The following is a 23,397-nucleotide window of genomic DNA, read 5'->3' as shown; positions in this document are numbered from 1 at the left end:
TCAGAATAGCTTATTATAGATGACAGAATAAAAAAAAAAAAAAAAAAAAAAGGCCAAGACGAACCAGCTCCTATTTCATTTGATTCTTTCACATATTTTCCCTCTTAAACATCCTCGGGTCAGTCACCAAGGTTTCTACAACTCCTTGCCCCCTCCTTTCCAAACCCTAGTCCAGTCATCCCACTTTTACAGTGCCTATCTTTTCATCTTCACTCCCATGGCCAACACCCTGCCTTGGCTTGGGATAGCCTGATATCCTGCCCTCAGCTACCCCATCTCCAATTTTCCCTCACTCCATTCCATGCTACATATCCCTGCAGATGAATTTTTCTCACATACACCCTGATGTCCCCTTCTGTCCAAAAACATACACTGGCTCCCCCACTAACTGCTAAATCAAGTCCAAATTCCTTGGTTGGGCATTTTGGCTCTCCTTGATCTAGCTAGAACCATTCTCTCCTGCTGAAGTGCCCTCCTCCACAATCCTGCTTCACCCCAAATGCTTCACCCCTTCACTAATCAGGGTAATACCAGAAGAGTTCTCTGCTGGCCTGCCTCTATCTTTGGGACAATTCTACTGAAAGAACTACCATGACCATTGCTATTCCTTTGCTTAAAAGGCCTTTTTAGCACGTACCTACATCCTGCCCATCCATGAGGGTCCAGCATTAATCCCACCTCCATTCTGAAGAGTTCCCTGCTACCTCTGTAGTAACCTCTCAGGCTGATGAAACCTCAGAGAACTTTCTTGTTGGACTCTCATGGCACTGAGCATTTTCGAGCTCACAATCGTGCATGAATGTCTTCTGTTCCCTGCTGGATTATAGGAGCCTTGACAGCAGGGCCTGTGGCTTAAATGTCCCTGCATCCATGGTGGCCCTAAATTCAATCCCTCCTACACTGTGAATGCTTAATAATGCACTTGCTAAGTGGGTGAATGAAGTGATGTCTTGCTCTTCAAATATGAAGATGATGCTATTGACCCACCACTAACAGAGGCAGAAGAGTCAGAAGAGCTGGATGGGCTGGAACAACGTACTAAAATGAACAACATCACATTTAACAGCGATAAATGTGAAGTTCTGTCATCAAGCCTCATTGTAGAAGGCTGGTCAGACGTGGTGAGGACTGTGAAAAGGCCAGTGGGTTTTAGCTGATGATAAATTCAGGATGAGCCAAAAGAACTGCAGGGTTGCTAAAGTTAGTTCGCTTGTAGGCTGTATGAGGAGAAATATGTTATCTAGATTGAGGGAGGGCACAGACCCTCCTCATGTAGTCAGAACATGCTTACAGCACTCTGTAGAATTCTAGTATCACATTTCAGGACAGACATTGACAAAGTTAAGTGTGTCTAGAGGAGGTTAACTAGGAGGGTCAAGGATTTGGAAATCACATTATGAGGAATGGCTTAAGTAACTGGAATGTTTAAACCAGAAAAGAGGACACTTAAAGTGGCATGGCAGTGGTCTCCTAAAATTTATGTGATGGTAGTAAGAGAAGGAGGAAGAATTAGACTTGTTATTTTGACCATTCTGGAGGGCAGAACTAGGACCAGTGCATGTAAATTTGGGGAAGCAGATTCTGATTCAAGTTTTTAAAATTTGCTAATCATTATAGCAGTGGGTTACGACGCTGGAATTATCCAGCAGAGGCTAGACAATCATCTATTGGTAATATTACAGGAACAATCACTGCCCCGGAAGGGGCTTGATCGGTAGGACTTAGGGTCATTTATGATTTTGTGACTAACAAGCAGACTAGTAGTGGGGACTTACAAATCTTCCCATGAAGAAGTAACTACTGTAGCAACTGCCTTTCTGCCTTAAACAACTACAAAACCAGACAAAATATATAAACAGTGTTTTTCAGACATTGGACAACCACCAGTGGAGGACTGTTATCCCGAGAGGAGGGAAACAAACAAAGTGAGTCTACAAGTGCCCCAGATTACCATGCTGAGGAAGTCTGCAGATGGCAGGGCAGGGAGGAGGAAGCTAAACAGAGGCCAGGAGTCTTGCCGAGCTGGGGAGACTGTAGTTTAGGGAGGCCACGATGGCCAGAAACTGTGGGGCAGAGGACTGAAGAGGAGAGAGCTACACATAGAGAAAGAAAGATTTCTGAAGCTCTGCAGAGAAGTCCACTCACATCTTTGAAAGAGAAGTGATCTGTGCACGGGTGAGAGGGAACTATCCAAGGCTGGGGAAACAACCAGCAGACGTGAGTAGGCATAATAATTTCTGAAATCCACAGGGCCAGGAATAGTTCTTGTTCTTACCAGAGTAGAGAGACCTCATGACACATGGGGCCTCAGGCAGAATCCTCCAAAGGGCACTGCCTTAGGAGTGGGGCTAAATTAGACCTAGACTAAAGGCTGCCCGGGCCCTGCCCTAACAAAACTTAAAGTCAAGCCTAGAAAGGGTCAAACAGAATCCAAGGATCTTAACTACATCCCAGAACAGAGTCCAACAGTATTTACAGGAACATAAGAAAACCCAGCACCAAAAAATGTAAAATTCATAATGTCCAACAACCAACCAAAAATTACTGGGCATACAAAGTAGAAGGAAAATACAACTCATAACCAGGAGAAACATCAATAGACAGAAACAGATCAGAAATGTCAAGATGATGGAATTAAAAATGACTATTATAAATCTTATAAAGAATATAAAGGAAACAAGAACCATGATGAGGAAAGAAATGGAAGACGTTAAAAAAAAAAAAAAAAAAAAGACACAGGGCTTCCCTGGTGGCGCAGTGGTTGAGAATCTGCCTGCTAATGCAGGGGACACGGGTTCGAGCCCTGGTCTGGGAAGATCCCACATGCCACGGAGCAACTAGGCCCGTGAGCCACAACTACTGAGCCTGCGCGTCTGGAGCCTGTGCTCCGCAACAAGAGAGGCCGCGATAGTGAGAGGCCCGCGCACCGCGATGAAGAGTGGCCTCCGCTTGCCACAACTAGAGAAAGCCCTCGCACAGGAGCGAAGACCCAACACAGCCAAAAAAAAAAACAAAAACAAAAGACACAAATGTAACTTGTACAGATGAAAAAACTACAATATCTGAAATAAGAATTGCACTGGATGGGATTAATAGCATATAAGATATTGCAGAAAACATAAGTGAATGATCCAGAATAAAGCATAGACAGCGAGAAAAAACAAACAAAACCCACCAAAAACAGAGCCTCAGTGAGGTGTGGGGCAAGAGCAAATGATTAACATACTGTAATCAGAGTCCCAGAAGGAAAAGGGACAGAACAATATTTGAAGAAATAATGTCTGAAAAGTTTCCAAATTTGATGAAAACTATAAATCTACAGTTCAAATCTACAGTTCTAATACCAAGTATTAGAACATAAAGAGTATCACATTGAGGCACGTCATATTCAAATTGCAGTAAACCAGTGACAAAAGAAAATCTTGAAAAGGTGCCAGAAAATAAAAAGAAACATTATATACAGAGATCAAAGCAGACTTTTAAACTATCAGGTCAGAAAACAATAAAACCCGTGTTCAAAGTGCAAAAAGAAAAAAATGTAAATTGTGAGTTCTATACACAGAAAAATTACCTCTCAAAAATGAAGGTAAAACGAAGACTTTCTCAGACCAGTAAGAGTTGAGAGAATTCATTACCAGCACTAATCAGAAATATTAGGAAATTCTTCAGGCATAAAGAAAATGAAATCAGAATGATATCTGGCTGAACACAAAGGAACAAACAGTTCTAGAAATGGTAAATATAAAGGACATTCCTCCCTTATTTTAAAACCTCTTTAAAAGATAACTGACTAATTAAAAGCAAAATACTTACAATGTACTATGAAGTTAATAACATATGTAGAAAAATATTGGCCACAATAGCACAAAGGATGAGAGAGGGGAAATGGAAATATTGTTTTAAGGTTCTTACAACAATACATGAAGGTATATAATATTTTTGAAGGTAGAATGTGATATGTTAAAAATGTATACTATAAACCCTAGAGAAGTCTCTAAAAAAAATCCCACCAAAAATAAGAGTTATAGTTAGTAAACCAATAGTAGAGATAAAATGGAATAAAAGCTATTCAATCTAAAAAGAAGGCATGAAAAGAGAAAAAAATGGAAAAAAAGAACAGTTGGAACAAACAGAAAACAAACAGTAAAATGGTAGATTTAAACCCAACCATTTCAATAACTGCACCTCATATTAATGGTCTAACCACTTCAATTAAAAGGCAGGATTGTCAGAGTGGATACAAAACAAACTTCAATTAGTGACTGTCTCTAAATCCAAATTTAGCAGATTGAAGAAAAAAAAAAAGAATGGAAATCAATAAAATAGGAAATGAATGAACAAAAAATAGAGAAAAATCAATGACATCAAAAGCTAGTTTTCTGAAAAGACAAAATTGATAAATCTCTAGCCAGAGTGATCAGGGGAGAAAAAGGGAAGACATAAATTACCAATATCAGGAATGAAAGAGGGGATATCACTATAGATCCTACAGATAGTGAAAGGGAATATCTGAAAACTTAGGTGAAATGGAAACATTCTGAGAAAGATACAAACTACCAAAACTCATTTAAGGAGAAAGGCAATCTGATAGCTCTTTACCCAGGCCCCTGTGGTTTTACCAAACATTTGAGGAACTCTACCAAATATCTGAGGATGAAATAATGCCAATTCTACACAAAGTTATCCAGAGAACAGAAGATCCTACTAATTTATGAAGCCAACATCACTCTGCTATAAAAACCAGACAAACACGTTATAAGAGAAAAACAAGGGGAAAATATGTTGATTTTTTTCTTTTAAAAATAGAAATAAAGGTTATGAGGTGATATATTTATGAGCATTTTTATTTATTTATTTATTTTTGGTTGGGTTTTTTTTTAACATCTTTATTGGAGTATAATTGCTTTACAATGGTGTGTTAGCTTCTGCTGTATAACAAAGTGAATCAGCTATATGTATACATATATCCCCATATCCCCTCCCTTTTGCATCTCCCTCCCACCCTCCGTATCCCACCCCTCTAGGTGGTCACAAAGCACCGAGCTGATCTCCCTGTGCTATGCGGCTGCTTCCCACTAGCTATCTATTTTACATTTGGTAGTGTATATATGTCCATGCCACTCTCTCACTTCGTCCCAGCTTACCCTTCCCCCTCCCTGTGTCCTCAAGTCCATTCTCTACGTCTGCGTCTTTATTCCTGTCCTGCCCCTAGATTCGTCAGAACCTTTTTTTTTTTTTTTTTTAGATTCCATATATATGTGTTAGCACAGGGTATCTGTTTTTCTTTCTGACTTCCCTCTGTATGACAGACTCTAGGTCCATCCACCTCACTACAAATAACTCAATTTCGTTTCCTTTTATGGCTGAGTAATATTCCATTGCATATATGTGCCACATCTTCTTTATCCATTCATCTGTCAATGGACACTTAGGTTGCTTCCATGTCCTGGCTATTGTAAATAGTGCTGCAATGAACATTGTGGTACATGACTCTTTTTGAATTATGGTTTTCTCAGGGTATATGCCCAGTAGTGGGATGAGCATTTTTAGTTAAATGCAACATAGTAGAATTGGTTAGGAAGTAGCCAGAGGATATGCCAACCAGCAGGTATCAGCTATAGTTATTATTATTATTTTCTTAGATGGTCAAAGGGAACAAGGGGAAAAAAGTAGGGAAAATAACTAGCCATAGTTTTTTAATTTTTATTTTTTTTTGAGTTCAAAGAAAAGTGTTTAGATTCAGATTCTCTCTTCCTTATTTTATACACTTTCTCCAAAAACAGGCCTAGCAATTCAAAAGGAGAATGAAATAATGTATTTCCACCCCACAACCAAGGGCAGGACCTCAGTGGGAAGGTTGGGTGCTCCACGGTTAATACTGTTTGGGAAATCTGACTGTTGAATTGTGAAAGATTTCCTCTGGTCTTTACCTTGACATGGTTTCCTTCTTTATCTGAGACAAGGGCCACATAGGTGATTTCATGATGTCTGCAGTACTCCTGTAATTCCTCTTGGGACTGAAACAAATAAACACAGAACAGCTAGAACAGCTTCAAGTAATTAACGAGAATGAAAACACTGTGTTCAGTGGATTCTCAAAGTGAATAACTAAACATGCTGACTTCAGGGTTTATATAAATATTAAATATATAAATATTAAGCAAGAAGAGTACAGAATTCAAAGGAGGAATAAGACTTCTTTTGCTTTCCTTGCTTTCACTATTGTTCTAAGGGGCCATGCCATTCAATGTGGTCAGGACACAGTAAGAGGTTTTCAGAAGCTTCACATCTTGATAGAAGGTGCCAAAAATTACACACACACACACAAAGAGTGAAAAGGCCTTTGGGGAAAGCAAAGGCAACAAAAGAAATAGTAGAAGGTGAAAAGCAGAACTGAAGCATAAAGCAAAGAAGCATCAGAGCAGAGAAGCCTGCAGGGGATGCCCCTGTGCAGGGCTGAAGTCACCGTTACTGAGCTTATAATTGTACTTTAGGACAGAACACTTCTCTAACAATTTATGAAACAAGTAAACAAATGGCATAGGATACTGTTCTGTCAAATGACTATAATTTATTGCTCAGCATACTTCTGATATCAATTTTTACGTAACACACACAAAAATGGACAGCAGCAGCTCTTGGCAGGTAATGTGGAAGAAGCAGGTGGGAGGGTGGGGTTCTGTTTCCCTGGGCATCTCTTCACTCTCTGGGGCGCCACAAGTGTGGGTGAACGTGTGAACGACTCGGAGGACCACCTGGGAGTGCAGCCCCTTCTGTGATCTGCTTGTACAGAAGTTAGTCATCTAAAGGCCCCCCTTTCTAAAGGGTAGGCAGGTGCTCAGTGGTGCCATTTTCCTCACCTCCACACCCAGAGCAAGTGTTAGGCCTGCTGTGGGAGGTCTGAAGATATAAAGCTACAAACACACTAAACACAGAATGCGTTTGGGAAGTGTGCTAGGCTGGATAATGGCCCCACAAAGATGTCCACATCCTAATCCCTGGGAACCTGTGACTATGTTACCTTATATGGTAAAAGGGACTTTGCAGATTGATTAAAGTTAAAGATCTTGAGATGGGGAGATTATCCTGGGTTATCTGGATGGGCCCAGTATAATCACAAGGGTCCTGGTAAAAGGGAGACAGGAGGGTCAGTTAGAGATGGGAGGACAGAAGCATAGCGTAGAGAGGAAAGAAGATGCCACCCTGCTGAGTTTGAAGATGGAGGAAGGGGCCATGAGCAGGAATGCAGGAGGCTTCTAGGAGCTGGAAAAGGCAAGGAAGTGGATTCTCCTCCTAAAGCCTTCAGGAGGAACCAGCCTTATCAGACACCTTGATTTTAACCCAGTGAAACGGATTTCAGCCTTCTGAATTCCAGAAATGTAAGATAATAAGTGTTGCTTTAGACCACTAAGTTTAAGGTAACAATCAGAAACTCATAGAGGAAGCAACTGAAACCACACAGATAAAGAGTTTGGCAGAAACTAAAGCCGTGGAGGATGATTTGCTATTGAAGCCACGACTATGTGCACTCCACTCACAGGTGCTTTTTGTCTCATTACCTGTGACCAGTCATACATGATTTCTGCTGTGATTCCCGCTGACCAGAGTTTCTGGGTTAGGTTGATGGCCCTGGACATGGACATCTGGCCAACACTTACAACGAGGAGGTCACAAGAGCTTACTGTAACCTGTATCAGAAACAGAGTGATTACGTTTAGAGGAGGGAGACTGTGGGCATGTATGTGAGGCCAAGGAGGCAGCGCTCATGTGAAAACAGGCATCTCAAAATTGTGTACAGCTACATAAATGCAAAAGTCTTCGCTTCAAATGACATGGTTAAAAAAAAAAGACACAGTCAAAAAACTTTTAGTCTTTTAGGATAGGGTAGTTGAAATTATTTCTAAGTCATCAGAAATACATTCTTTTTTCTCTGGGAAAACTAATCTTGCCTGAAACATAGGGAAAAAACCATTTCTAGCTTTGTAGAGTACAGCAGTATTTATGAACAAAGGGCTTTGATATGAGTCTGCTAACAAGTGTAATATCTCACATTTACATAGCATATTACAGATGAGGAGAGTAAGGCTAGTGGACTAAGGTCCCCCAGCTAAGATCAGAGGCTAAGTACTCACACCAAGATTTAGGCTTGTCTCTCACGGCAAAGGTAATCTCCCAAAACCTCAGTCTATAGCTACCACATCTAAGGCTCCATGTGAATGACTACAAAATGAAAGACATCTCAAAGCACACTGGAAAGCAAAGCTGGAACTTACAGGTTCTTCCATGTTGAGGACAGCAGCAGTTATCTTGTCTATGGCTATGCTGACGCCAATGGCAGTAGGAACTGGCCCCAGAGCCTGTGGTCCTCTAAACAGGGGGATCTGTGGAGAGAGACACACAGCTCTGGTTATGAAATGGAGACGAAAGTGTGATTATAGGAAAAGCAACGATTTGCACTCTAACAGCAACTTATCAAAGGGTTCAACAAAATAAAGTGTGTGTGTGTGTGTGTGTAGCAAGAGAGAAGAGCAAGCACACATGTCACTTCATGAATGCTGATGAATGTTGCATCTAGCTCTGCACTGTTCAATCTGGCAGCCACTAACCACACGGGGCTTGAGCATTTGAAATGTCTAATCCGAATTCACACGTGCTGTATATGTAAAACATACTGGTTGCAAAGACTCAGAATGGAAAAGAATGTAAATTAGCTCCTTAATAATTTTTAAATGTTTGATCACATGTTGAAATAGTATTCTGGGTATACTGGGTTAAATAAATGCTAATTATAAAGATGTAGAAAAAAATGTAAAATAACTCCTTAATTAAAAAATTTTTGATTACATGCTTACATATTATTTTGGATATATTGGGTTAAATAAAATATATTATTACAATTAATTCCACCTTTTTCTTTTTACTTACTTTATGTTACTAGACAATTTAAAGTTGCATACATAGGTTCTAGACCAAGATGCGTAGGTACATTTCTCCCCATTCCTCCTGCTAAGCTAAAGCCCCTGGACATTACATATAAAACAAACATAAGACAACTCTGAAAGTGGAGAGAAGATGGCAGGCTGACCGGGGACTATGGGATCTGAGGAACGACATGTGGTGGGTTCCCTGGGTTTGGTTTTTGCCTCATATACTCTGGACTGGGTGCTGGAGAAACTGTCAACCCAGAAATGCCAAGGAGAACAAACAAGAAAGCCCCGAGGAAAACCTGCTGCCTCTGGTCAAAAGACCCAGAAAGGGGCAACCCAGCAAGACAGAAAACTTTTAGACAAGATCTGCCCTGCTCCAGTCAGACATCACAGCAAAAGCACAGACACTCCCATTCACAAAGGCTGAGTGCGGGCCAACACATTCACCCTTTCCCAGATGTAAGGAGGCCCCCGCCAAGTCCCGGCAGGGCGGCATCTGAGAAGACTAAATGGGGAGCCAGGGCTTTCGTATCTGCCTGGGAGTAATGCTTCCCCCAGCGGTGTCAGTGGAGACCAGGACCCCTAGGATCCCCGACTTCCACCCACACCCAAGCAGCAGCAAGGCCCTCCTCCCCTCTGGGGTGGTGCTGGAGGAGGCTGAGTGGGAAGCTGGAACCTCCGCCACTATCCAGCGGTAACAAGGCCACCTGCCAACTCCCCCATCCCCCGACCCCTCCACTATACTCTCAGTGGAGGCGTGTGGGAGGCGGTACCAAGGCACCCGTCCCACGCTCCGAATGCAGAGGAAGGCCAAGCGGGAAACGTGGATCTTCACCCCCACCCGACATCAGCAAAGTGACCCCCCTCCCCCGCCCCGCCCCCCCGGTACAGTATCAGAGGAGGCCTCCTAAACCAGAAGATCTAGGGAAGTTCCAGAGTCTCATAATGTAAGACTCAAAATGTCCAGAATACAACTGAAAATCACGCATCATAACAGGAACCAGGATCTTAAAGTGAATGAGAAAATCAACAGGCACTAACAAGATGACATAGATGTTGGAGTTATCTGGCAAGGATTTTAAAGCAACCAGCATAAAAATGCTACAACAAGCATTATAAAGAGGCTCGAAACAAATTAAAAAAATGGATTCATGAAGTTATCCTATGGTCCCCAGCATCCTGCTTTGCCTAGTGAGTCATGTGGTGGTGAATTCTTTCATTTCATACCACAAATATTTATTGAGCCCTGTCTTAATGCAGACATTGTGCTAGGAACAGCAGACACAAAGGCTGAGACTGTGAGATATTCTCCAAAGAAATGAAGTAACCAGTCTAACAGGGGCCAAGCTCCCAGGTGAGGGACAGAAGAGGGCCCTTCTTGTTTTGACACTGAGGCACAGGCCAGAACTTCCTGCCAGCTGCCTACCTGGGTATGCTAGAACCAAGTCTGCCAGCCAACAAGTCTCACGCGCACCCACAGAGCCTGCTTTCAGCTCAAAGAAGCAGAAATAGCTCAAGAAACTATCAGAAAACTTAATAATAAAAGTAAAAAGCCTTTAAAAAAAAAAAAAATGGAAAGTCTCAGCAGAGAAGTAGAAGACAAAAAATTCACTGGATTGGCCCAATAGCATAAATGGAGATAACAGTGGAAACAGAGAAATTGAAGATAAAAATCAAACTAAACAACAGAGAAAACAGACTGGAAAGCAGAATGTCCCAGAACCACAGGAGCATAACATTTGTGTCATCAGAGTCCTAAAAGGAGAGAAAAAAGAAGGTAAAGCTGAAAAAATTGTAGAAGAAATAATGCCTGAAACACTCCTCCTCTGATACAATGCTGGCTAGTGGTGAAAGTTCCAGCTTCCCACTCAGCCTCCTCCGGCACCACCCCAGCAGGGAGGTGGGGGGACCTTGTTACTGCTTGGGTGTGGGTGGAAGTCGGGGATCCTGGCCTCCACTGACTCTGCTAGTGGGGGCGTGGGGGGCACTGCCCCCAGGCAGATATGAAAATCCTGGCTCCCCATTTAGCCTTCTCTGATACCTGCTGGGGCTTGGTGGGGGACCCACATTAGCAAAAGACAAACCTATAGATTCAAGAAGCTGAGAAAATCCAAAACAAGACAAATCCAAAGAAAGTCATGCCAAGATACATCATAATTAAACTTCAAACTAAAGACAGACAAAAAAAAAAATCTTAAAAGCACTGAGTGAGAATCATCTTTCCTATATGGGAAAAATAATTCAAATAACAGCAGATTTCTCATCACAACCCAAAAATTTTGGGTAAATAGAGTAGACTTTCTTGAGTTCCTCAGAGTTTGACATTGGAAGCAAAAAGCGCAACACTGTCTGATGTGGACCTCAGTGTATGCTGAGGAAATATTTAAGACAATTATAAATGGGGGATGGGGTAAGGGACACAGAGGGAGGTAAGGTTCTATATTCCATTTGTACTGTACCTCAGTTGTGGTCGTGGTTATGGGAATCTACACATGTGATAAAAATGGCACAGAATTAGACACATACAGTGTATGGATGTCCACTTCCTGGGTCTGGTATTTTATTATAGTTATGCCAGCTTTTTGGAAGCAACTGGGTAAAATGTATACAAGACCTCTCCGTACTATCTTAGCAACATCCTGTAAACCTATAGTTATTTAAATGAAAGCTGAAAACATTACAAATGTAGTTCACAAGACATTTCTATTCCTAGGTGAAATATATATAGGTGTTCAATTATACCAGTGGTTCAATTTTTCTGTAGTTTTGAAAAATTTCAAAATAACGAGTCAAGGAAGAAATGAAATCAAGCCAGAACAAATCAACAAACACAGGGCAAGCCCTCACCAGCAGGTCATATCTGCCACCAGCTGCAAGGATTTCAGATATAGCCCTTTGCCTCCGTCTGATGAACGCCACAAACTGGAAGATGATTCCGCTGTGCTGTTGCACTTTGTAAACCAAGCCCAAATTGATCAAGACCTGTCAAGGGAAATGCCATACAAACGTGTCAAGGGCTCGAGATTTAGAATGTGCAATGCTGAAGACACCATTTTCCATCATCGGCATCAGAACAATCTATTTAGTATAAACAGAATATTCAGTAAGATCTGGCACACGGTCTGTTTAAACTATAGCCTGCCAAGTAAGAGAAGCTCTGTTCTCTTCAAGAATAACCACTTCTCTGAGGCTGACATAATAAGGATTGCCGCACAATAGGAATTGTGATGCTTGCAAAGAAATTCTGATCCAAGCCAAAATTATTACTACATATCAAATGTTCCAAAATGTAGAAAGCAGCGTTCTTCTGGAAAAATAAAACTTACTAGCAATTACAAAATAAAACCCATTTCCTCCTTGTGCTATTATTAATGCTACAAATCTGTGCTGCCAGAATCAAACAGTTGCCAAACCTGTAACTTTATGCCAAGTTTCTTCAACAGTCCCACAACCTCCTCTAGATCCTTTAAGCCATACTGCACCAACTGGGCAACACCCGTTTTCTGTTTTATTAATGAATTTATTGTTGGTGTCAGATCTTGCAGCTCTCCCTTCTGCTCAATAAATTTGTAGAGTCGACACAGCTGGAAAGCAAAGAGGCACAGTTAGCTTCCAAAATCCACAAGAAAGACTCACTTTGCAGTGTGTTTCCTACGCGCAGGGGAGCATGGCAGAGCTTTTGTACCTCCGAAAGGGTGGATTTTGTGGTCAAGGGTAATTTTAATCTTTCCCACAATCCCGACTAAGGATTATCCTTTTCCAACAACTCTAAGCACCCCACAGAAGTGCTTTAGGTACCTACTCACAGTTAATTTTTAGTCACACACGTATAGCAAATGCTGACCCCAGCAGAGCAGACCCTGGTACTAGCAGATCCTCCATTACATATTTTTAGGCCAGTATTGCTCCCCTTTGCCTTCCTCATGCTCATGAATTTCCATTACTACAGGCACGTCAATGGGGGACAGGAAGGCAAAGTCTGACTCGTTCTAATACTACACTGAATTAGCCAGGAATTCCCTGTCCTCGCTTTGAATAATTCCTATTTGTAGCCTTGAGATGCAGTTTGGATACTGTCTCCTAGAGGCAGCGCCTGATTCTTCCTTCTCTCTGGCTCAGAGCTCACCCCAGATCCCAGCTCTCACCAGCTGTACTCCTCGTCTTCCCCAGGAGGGGGCAGTGGCTAATAATGACCCTGGCGCATAGCAGGTGAAAGAGGAAATAACTATGATCATAAAACCAGAAAAAAAGAATCCCAGGGGCTAAAGTGGAAACTAAGAAACAAAATTATAGCTACTTTGAGACTACAGGCAGGCAGAACCTAGTTCATCTATAAGTTGGCACGTGGAACCAAAGAGCTGAATGAAGACTTTGTTTAATAATCATAAATCACTTGTATTTTAAAAAAATCCAAAAGTGTTAAAATCTATAATTTCTTTACTATATTAAAGATAAAAATTTTTAATTTTAAAATTACATCTTTGATTTTAAATTATTTTTTTCTTCTTAATAAAAAATTGTTTCTTCTCAATAAATGTTAACATTATATCACCCCATTAATAAACTACCAGAAGCACTAGAGTTAACACCCCCAGATTTTGGTTCTCACCCTATCATCAACTAACTCCACGTGACTTGGGATAAGTCACACATCTCTTTGGACCTCAGGTGCCTCATCTGTAAAATACGAAGACTGGGCCAGATATTTGAAACTCTCCTGCAATATTTCTCCTCCCTTTTCTAGTATCCTTAGAGTTCCCTTTTAAAATAATGAGTGTACCAAATGCCTATATTAGATACTAATTTTTCCATTTTGAACTAATCAAACACACAATTTCAAATTAATGCTTAATATCAAATGACTAGTGGGTAGAGATTTAGCAAAAAGCAAAGAAGCTGACATTTTAGCAACCAATGCAGCTATCATGAGCAAGTGTGAAATATTTTGAAATGTGACGTTAGTTCAAAGAACCTTTTGGGCTTGAACCTTTGGTTGGGCAAGGAGTCACTGAACTGGGCAGTTTCTTGGGCAGATCCTTTGTGTCATTTATACACAGGACTATTTCTGCACAGGCTATGTGCTGTGTACACATCTAGGGTATTATGTAAATACTGTTCTTCATATTAGAATATTATACCATTGGGTCACTTTGTAATTGTTAAGATCTCCTCTAATATTTAACATTTAAAATGTAATCTGGTTTAATTTCTAGAGCTCCTAGTGCTATGTATCTGGTTTACTTTCCCAACCTGCAAACTATCTGAGTGATTTCTTTAAACCACGGTGCCTGTGAAAGTTGTTTTAAAGAGCTGAGGGTAGACACATGCTGTATGGGTCCCGTCATGGCTTTTAAAGGCCAATATGAATGAAGAAGTTGAAAGCAGTCTGTGGACTCTTCAACTGACTCCTCTTTATATCCCTAGCACTGTGCCTGACACACTGTAGGTGTCCCAAAATCTGAATGACTCTGCCTGGCCTGTGTACGATAAAGTATATATATATATATTTTTAAGTCTTTATTGAATTTGTTACAATATTGCTTCTGTTTTATGTTTTTGGTTTTTTGGCCACAAGCCATGTGGGACCCTAGCTCCCCGACCAGGGATTGAACCCACAGCCAACCCCCGCCCCACACTGGAAGGCAAAGTCCTAACCACTGGACCACCAGGGAAGTCCCCGTATGATCATATTTTAATCTATCCCATAAGTGAATTTTGCTCATCACCACAGGATTATGTAATTGAGTGTCAGACCAAGGTCTAGAAGGGTTCTGGGAAAGCAAAAAAAAAAAACAAAAAACTTCTCTTATATAAATATTCAGGAAAATGTAAGAAATCCCTGTTGTTTTCTGCTTTTCAGGGACTGAGTTGAGTGTGGGTGACTGTGTGAAAGATCTGGGCCCAACCTGATGCTTATAGAGAGAAATGACAAACCTGTTTATCCCATGAGATTTTCCTCATTGCCAATGAGAGCAAATGAACGATTTTAGCAGTAGGAAATGCCCAGAAAAGCAAGAACTTTAATGCAGCTCTGAGGTGTTAGAAGACCAGGGGGCGGGGGGGGGAAGCATGGGAGGTGGACAACCAAATGACTTGGCAGAGCTCTGTTCCTCAAACTAGTCCTGAAGCATCTGTTTCAGAAGAGGCCAAGCAGTATGAGGTCTCCTCAGCAGGAGGCTCCACCAAGCACAGCCTTTACCAGGGGTGTGAGAAAGAAGGATCTGGTGATCAGGGAGAAACAGGGTGATTACGGCACATTAAGGGGCAGCATGGAGAGGCATTCTTTGATCACGACACTGGCTTCTCTTCCCCTAATCCCAGACGTTGCCATGGCACCTATCAACACTCAAGGGGAAAATGTCTGAGGCAGTCGGGGGCACTGCTGCCTTACTGCAGCGAGAATTTGGTGGCATTTTCTGGTACCACAAAATTACAGAGAGAGCTGTAATCACATTGTTAAAATGTACTTACACTATTCGATGACAAAGACAGATTACAAAATTTAGCTTCCACTTCTCTCCTCGTCAGCTTTTCGGTCTAATGGGGCAGAAAAAGGTAACAATGAGAGTCCCAAATTTGGCGCTGAACAAGATACAATTTCCAGGCTAATTCTGACAGGTGTATCCTTCATTTTGGACAAATGGCTCTTCATCATGAAGGATGGATTAACTCTGATTAAAAAACATTTTTTCCCTCCACAATTCACATAAACTATAACTAACATTGTTTTAAAATGTGAATACCCCTGACATAAAAGAATTAATAAGGGGAGAGCTGCACTTGCTGAATGGTGAGGTGACCCAGAGGTGGACAGGCTTAACCAGGGTGCTTATGTTGGGCTGGGAGGGAGTCAACCGATCCACGTCCCCTAATGAAAGCCATGTGCGGACAGGCTCTGTGCGCCATCCCACGCTGGCAGGCAGGCTGCAGGATATGAACAAGAGTGATGGGAAGCCCTCTGCACCATCCCCGGGGGTTTCCGCCAGCGTCTCTCTGACACTATGTTGTATCTGTCCCTGCCAAACAGCAGCAGCACTTTGGGAGGAGAAAAGAACCACGAAGAAGCAAACAGTAAAGTTAGGGCCCTTGATGTGTCCCTGGCAGACGAAAGAAAAGCGAGTTGAGCTTTTGAGTGTACAAAAAAACAGTAAGCCGTTACGGACTTCCCCTGCTCGTCCTGCCTTAAGCATAGGCTGTCTGGCACTGTTAGCTATTGAATCTCCTGGATGTTCTTATTTTATAATAAATAGGATAATAATAAATAATATTTAACATGAAAAGAAATTAGAAAAGATAAGAAGGATTCAATTCCATCCCGGCGCTGTAATATAGAATACTATTTAAGCTTTTCACTGTTTCCCCTCCAGGCTTTGCACACATACTAGAGAGTAACGAACACTGTGATGTGGTTACATGAGGAAGAGTAACAGGAGGTGATGTTGCCCTAGTCCCACAGGAAGGAGGTGATAAACGAGGCCCCAAGAGAGGTCTAAACCAGTCTCCCCCAGTTCAACCAATCCAAGTCTATAAATGACTTTACTGATAAGCTCAGACAGGTTGGAAGAAATAAGGGCAGGGCATAAGTCTTTTACTCTCAAAACTAACACTTCCCTTTCTTGGTCTCTCTAAAGGACAGTAACAGTGCTTGTGAGATTAGAGTGAGTTAATCCATGTAAAGGGCTTAGAACAATGCTTGGCACATAAATATTGAGCATGGCATATGTTCAATAAAGGTTAACTCTTCTTAAAAATTATTACCGGCAAGTATCGGGACCAACTACTCAGTGATTTTTTTGCCTCCAGAAGTAGGTTAGTGAAGAACTCTATTATATTTTAAATTAAATAAGATAATTCAATCTTCAGAAGTTACCCTTAAAAAAACACCCTGGAGGTCACTAGTAGCACAAGGTTTAGTACAGAATAAAAGCTCAACCAACACTTGTTAACTGTTGACAGAATCAAAGCCAGTCGGTTCTTTTACCTTAGAGCAATAAGGGAAGGAGATAAAAGTCCCAATTCAGTTTCATGGTTACATCACTAAGAAAATACCCATGAACTATTATTATTATCCTTCAATATCAACTCAAAGTAATTAAATGCTTACCACAGCATCATACAGAATAACATAGACTTGACTGAGTTTATCTTCTGGGATCCCACAGTGTAAGAGTATTGCTTTCAGTAACATGGTATGGTTCAAGTAAATACTGTAGTTTCTTTCCTAGGATAGAGAAATTATTATTATTTTCATTATAAAAGCAATACATGCACATGACCAAATCTAGAATCTTATCACCAATTCACCAACCTGACACAATGGAAGGACTGAATTTTAGCATAGTGCCTTCTAGTTTACTTTTTCATATACATTCTTCATGCACTGTTGTGGTCAGAGTATAATATAATTTAATACTTTATTATACGCCTCAGAAATACTTTGGTCTCCAGCTATGTTCAAAAGCCTGAGCGAGCCGACACAGATTTCAAAGAGGGAAGAGGACCTGGTTCAACAGTGACTGACCTATAAGCCCGGCTGGTGGAATATAAGCACACAAGTCAATCAATGAGCATCTGCAGGGTGGCGAGCTGTGTGCTGAGCCAGGTGCAGTGGGAGAAAGGGCCCCAACCGCAGCTGGATAGAGAGGTCCTTCTGGACAGGGGCACACCGTGACCGATGGGTGTTCACGGTGGCGGGGTGAACAGGGCGTGTGTGCGGGATGGAAAGTAAAGGCGGAGGAGAGCCACCACTGTGCTCACAGCAGTCTCCACTGGCTGGGTAGTCCACAGAGACTATGCAAAGTGAAGCTGGTTGTTAAGAGCCTGGGTGTAGGAGGGAGCTGAGGGGTCTCAACATGCTTAAAGCATCCTAGGAATCTTAGGCTAATTCCTCAAATTTTGGAAGAATGGATGGAGAAACAACACCCTCCCCCCAACCAAAGAGACAAAAACAAAACCCGTTCTGGTCAAGGCAGAGGTAAGAGCCTGAGATAAGTCTCAAAAGCTACATCAGACTTTCCAGGGGACTTGAGTAACAATGTGATTCACCGCCAGCACCATCTGAGGAGCAGTCCTGCGGTCGTGGCTTTCCCACGGCACTCGGCAGAGGACTCTATCTAGCGGGATAACCTTGGGATGTTAGGATATGGGAAGGAACCTGAAGTGCTGGAAACTCCTGGATGATTTCATAGATGGTGTAGATGATTTCAGCGGTGGGCAGAGAGCTGTTGGTGGTAGAGGTGACGATATCAAACGCACATTCCAGAAGTTCTTTGGGATGAAATCGGTCTAATTTGCGAGGTCTGAACACGCGTTCTATGCAGTATCTGGAGAGAGAAACCCGCATTTCTAAGGTCACTGCTTACTGCAGGGGTCCCCAGCCGGGCGGCACAGCAGCAGGTGAGGAGCCGGTGAGTGAGCAAAGCTTCATCTGCCGCTCCCCGTCGCTCCCATTACCGCCTGAATCATCCCCCCCATCACCCACCCCCCGTCCGTGGAAAAACTGTCTTCTATGAGACCGGTTCCTGGCGCCAAAAGGCTGGGGACTGCTGGCTTACTGGAATTAAATATGTGTAAGAGATTGTTGAATAAGATAAAATAAACAAATGTGAAAAAATTAATCAGTAGTATGATTAAGAAAACATAAAGATAGATGTGCCCAGAATAGTCTTGCCTTGTGATCTAGGTTCCAATTCCCAGTGTTGCCACTATTAAACTACAGGGCTTAATTTTTTTTTTTTTTTGATGTCTGAAATAGAGATGAAATTACAAACAAAAATAATTTTATCTTAAGTGTTTGCTTTCTACACAGTGATCCCCACACCTGAGGACTATGAATATTAACTGTTCACTTGGAACTGAGGATAAAAGCATGTAAAGAGCTTTGATTTTGTTTAGGAAAGGAGCTGCAAAGTCGGCTGCCTCGTTGACAGGAATATTGCTCCAATTTATGAAGCTCTTGGTGTTTGACTCCTGTGGTATTTCAATGTACACCAAACCTTTCCCCAGCAGTAAGTGCCTGGAGGTCCTTGGTGTTCAGCATTCCTGCTGGGTTTACTCTACTTCTCCAGAAGCAGCTTTTATGCAGTTACCTTTGTAGGCAGTTTTCACACAGAGACCATTGGCCACTTGTCCCTTCAATTAAATTTTAAAAGGGGCCATCTGTGATCAAGAACAGCCAGATGTTTTTCCAAGCAACTGGTTGTGAAAATAATTAGTCACGTGACTTGGGGACATTTAGAAGGCACAGAATAGACTGTGGGAGCTTCAGGTACCTACCCAACTGCTACATTCCTTCAAAGGGGAGGCTGCCAGTCCTGATCATAGAAAGGGGTACTGGGGCTGGGCTTTTTGACCATTTTCCAAGCTCAGTACTTTAAACTCCAAATTCTTTACTGTGTAAGGATCACAGATGATGTAACATTCTTCCTTGGTTTCTTTCCCACATCCACCAAATGAACCCCCGTTGTTTCTTACCGTTTTAAATTCAATATATTATTTCTTGCCACATATCTTGCAAAAGGAACCTGAAAAATAAAGTTTCAAAGGTCAATGTCAACATGTGCCAACCACCTTTTGCTTTTTTAATAACAGCTTTGAGTTGTAACTCACATACCACAGAGTTCTCCCTTCTAAAGTTTACAATTCAGTGGTTTGTAGAATATTCACAAAGTTGTGCACTGCTTGCCATTCACACCCCTTGGAATGTTCCTGAGTTGGGCAGTCAGCAGCCGACCTCACTGCTGGATGTACCGCCAACCTTATTCACTGTGCATTTCTTAGGTTTTTGAATTTGAGAAAAATTCACTATTAAACACACTCTGCTAAATTTTTTATTATGCCAAATTAAAACCAGTGCAAGTTATTTGATTGTGAATTTTTTTAAGTGTCACTTAATGCAATCAACATGGGTATTACCTCTTTTTTTAAAAAAATAAATTTATTTATTTATTTATTTTTGGCTGAGTCGGGTCTTTGTTGCTGCGCGTGGGCTTTCTCTAGTTGCGGTGAGCGGGGGCTACTCTTTGTTGAAGCACGCAGGCTTCTCATTGCGGTGGCTTCTCTTGTTGCGAAGCATGGGCTCTAGGCATGTGGGCTTCAGTAGTTGTGGCATGTGGGCTCTAGAGTGCAGGCTCAGTAGTTGTGGCGCATGGGCTTAGTTGCTCCGCGGCAGGTGGGATCTTCCTGGACTAGGGCTTGAACCCGTGTCCCCTGCATTGGCAGGCGGATTCTTAACCACTGTGCCACCAGGGAAGCCCGGGTATTACCTCTTGTGGTGAATTTACTGACTTTCCTGTAGATCTTACAGAAGAAATTCTTAATAACCACTCACTAATAACCACCACAACTTATAAAACCATTATCAGATTGCCTCAAGAGCTCTGACGTGGTATCATTAATCAATGGGTCAAATTCTCAAAGGGCAATTACTTTTTATTTTGGGGGACTGAATATATCAGCTCACAGAAAGAGAGCTGATGTTGAAAAATCTGCATTTTCGTGTCCTAATGTCTAGAGAAGAAGAAGCCAGTTTTCAGTACAGCTATGTAAAGGTTTGCCCTTCTATCCTTTCTTCAACAGAGCCCAAGTGTCTGATATGCTACCTACTTACCTCTCACTCAAAATAATCCCAAATCACTTGACTTACTATAAAAGAAAAACTAAATCTGAGGGTGTGGAAGGAATTTCTTCTTAAACCATAAAACAAAACACAGATATGAAAAAAAGACAATGCCCTGATTCCAGACCTCCCTCCAGAGAAATACAGTCAAAAGTTCGAGTCTTTGACACGTCACTCTGGTGATACAAACAAGCTGGTATGTGTCACTGTTCACACGCATGTGGGAACATGTATTTACCGCACACATACTGGGTACACGCAAACACACAGTGCACCTTATGCACACGCTCAGTTGTGCTTTTTTAAACTCTTTTCTTTCTCTATATAATAAAAATGGAATCATATTAGAGTTCCTTTGAAACGTACTTCTTTTCAGCTAACAATATACCACGGACATTTCTACAGATCAAATATAGGTATGGATCTATCTAAATATATATGTATTTTGATCTTTTACCTCCTTAGTATTCCATAATAAATTATTCAACCATTTTCCTATTGGTGAACATGCAGTTTTCAGTTTTTGAGCACTATGATAAATTGTCAATGGACGTCCTTTTAAGGTTCGTATACTGATGTGTTATTTCTTTAAGTAAATCTCTCAAAGTGGGATTGCTAGCTCAAAGGGTATAGTATGTGCATTTATTTTATTAAATACTTTCAGATTATTTTTCTAAAGGTTTAGCAACTTACATTCCCATCAGCAACAGATGAAAGTACCCATTTTCCTAAACCCTTGTCATCTGTGGACAATTAAATATTTTTAACAGTCTGATGGGTGAAGTTCAGGTACCTTTGCTTTGCATTTCCTTATTAGTGAGGCTGAACATCCTTCAGAAGTTTATCAGCCCTGTGCATTTTCTCTTCGGAGAACTGCCTGGTTATAGCCTTTGCTCATCTCTCTACCTGTAAGTGCTTTCTGTACATTAGGGATATTAACCTCTTGTCTGTTACATGCATGTACAGTACAGATGGGCTTGTTAGCAGCCAACACCATGTGAGTGATCAACTGGTAAGAGTACGGCTGTCAAAAGGGAACCCTGGGGATAAGAAAGCAAGCATGAGCAAAATTCAGCACACATAATTAACAGAGATGCTTGCTGTTACAAGAATTTAATTGTTCTAGACATTAGCATGTTAGAAAGCTACTGAAGACCTAGCCAAGAAATAAAGAAAAAAACTCCATTTATGTGTCTAAGTTGGCCAGGTTAGCCTGCTGTGGTCACCTGGCGAAGCTCAACACTGACATGCAGACGTGACACCTGCAATACAGGGCTCAGGTTTCTAGGGTCATAAGCACTAAGGTGGATGTACTCAGTGTCAAATGTTTACCAAATTCCCATAATGCTCTCACCCTGATAACTCCTTCAAGATTATGTTTCCTAAAGGTGACGTTAAGAATATAAGCCTAGAGGGGGATGGTGGGGGTCATCCTTTAATACAGGTGCCACCCCTGGGACCAGGCATGGCACACGCGCTGTCAGCAGAATGTTCCCAGCCTCACCCGCAGGTCGAAAGGAAGCATCACCAGCATCCCGCTGTGGTCCATGAATAAGGCAGCTTCATTGTGCTCGTATATTTGCCTATTTCGGGGAAGCAGCAGTGGGGTACACAATTGGACAGCTCCTACACCCAATGAGAAAAAATAACTAATCATCAGGTTCTCATTCTTTCCAGATGCAACTTAAAATGAACACAGACCTGACAGTTGAGTAATCTGCTACTGGGACTGTTGAAATCAGTTTATCTTCAATTCTCTAAATGGAAAGCTCACCTAAGGTAAGTTTGTTAATTCAGTCCTATTTTTGACTCCACAAACCAACTGTATTTTAGCGGCAAGGTTGTAATATTCAAATTTGTTTCTCCTCAACAAGCTGAATTATAAAGATAAGCTTAAATTTCACAGGTGTCAACAACTTAGAACTGAATTTAAAAGTAAAATATGGTTGCACCCAAATCCATTCATAGTACTTTCTGATGAGGAAACAAAACATCTTCTGAGAAGGCACATAATTTTTTAAAAAGGACATACCATGTCTTTTGAAGATGCGGATAATGGTTTCACCCACGTGTTGCTGTATCTTGGCTGTACGGATGGAGAAGCTGCCCTAAGATATAACCAATTAAAATGTCATCAAAGCCTAATCAAAGGGATCCCCTACCATACTTTTCTGTGGCTTGCTGTAGGCATTACATTGCTTATTCCCAAGATCAAAAAGAGGTCTCAACAAGTCATTCCCCTTTTGAACATATTCAGGAGAGAAGAAACCACATGTCTTGCAACACGTCCTACTTTAGGAAGGCTGCCTAGGTTTAAAGTCCAAGCTCTTATGTTGATGTATGCCTTTCAGAGAGAGCCAGGCATATAGTACTACACAGTTCTCCCCGAGGACTTTCAGGGATACTGCAGCAGTCAAACACCTAACAGCGTCAAACCACCTCCCATATTCTAAGGTAATTCATAGTGGGCCTCTTGAAAGCTTCAAGGCCTTTGTGTATTTTGTAAATAACTGTCTTTTTCATTTGTTTCGTATTATAAAAGTAGTACTATTTCACTATAGAAAATTTAGAAATAATAGATAAGCAAAAAACCCAAAAATTAAAAAGTCAGCCACAATCCTGCAAATGTCTAATATTGCCAGCAAAGAAAAACTAGCCCCTGAAATCTATACTGATTTTCCACAAACCTTACCACTGCTTTCTCTACTACTCTTTTAAATTCTATTTTAAGCATACAGAAACAGAGAGAGAATATAACAAAATATATGTTATTCACTCACCCAACTTTATCAAATTTTAACATTTTGCTATACTGTTTCAGACCGTTTTTGTTTTTAAACAAGAAAATGTTGA

General features: G+C 41.4%; 1 protein-coding gene across 3 annotated transcripts in view; it reads right to left on the bottom strand.

Moving 5' to 3' along the window:
• The window catches only part of EIF2AK4 (eukaryotic translation initiation factor 2 alpha kinase 4), a 108,250-nt gene that overhangs the window by 8,306 nt on the left and 76,547 nt on the right, over positions 1 to 23,397 (bottom strand). For all 3 annotated transcript variants that reach the window (XR_011074671.1, XM_068549146.1, XM_068549155.1), the window contains 11 exons: positions 22,577 to 22,652; positions 22,049 to 22,170; positions 19,401 to 19,450; positions 18,082 to 18,250; positions 17,032 to 17,148; positions 15,399 to 15,464; positions 12,341 to 12,511; positions 11,775 to 11,909; positions 8,274 to 8,381; positions 7,560 to 7,688; positions 5,931 to 6,017 (listed from right to left, as the gene is read on the bottom strand). Coding sequence is in view for 2 of the 3 variants with exons in the window: in XM_068549146.1 (XP_068405247.1) it covers positions 5,931 to 6,017; positions 7,560 to 7,688; positions 8,274 to 8,381; positions 11,775 to 11,909; positions 12,341 to 12,511; positions 15,399 to 15,464; positions 17,032 to 17,148; positions 18,082 to 18,250; positions 19,401 to 19,450; positions 22,049 to 22,170; positions 22,577 to 22,652 (1,230 nt within the window). In the remaining variant the exon portion in view is untranslated. The remainder of the gene's footprint in view (positions 1 to 5,930; positions 6,018 to 7,559; positions 7,689 to 8,273; positions 8,382 to 11,774; positions 11,910 to 12,340; positions 12,512 to 15,398; positions 15,465 to 17,031; positions 17,149 to 18,081; positions 18,251 to 19,400; positions 19,451 to 22,048; positions 22,171 to 22,576; positions 22,653 to 23,397) is intronic.

Source organism: Eschrichtius robustus, chromosome 1, assembly GCF_028021215.1.
Source record: "Eschrichtius robustus isolate mEscRob2 chromosome 1, mEscRob2.pri, whole genome shotgun sequence".
Taxonomy (NCBI): domain Eukaryota; kingdom Metazoa; phylum Chordata; class Mammalia; order Artiodactyla; family Eschrichtiidae; genus Eschrichtius; species Eschrichtius robustus.
Note: the sequence above shows the minus strand (reverse complement) of the source record. Positions and strands in the feature narration are given on the sequence as shown.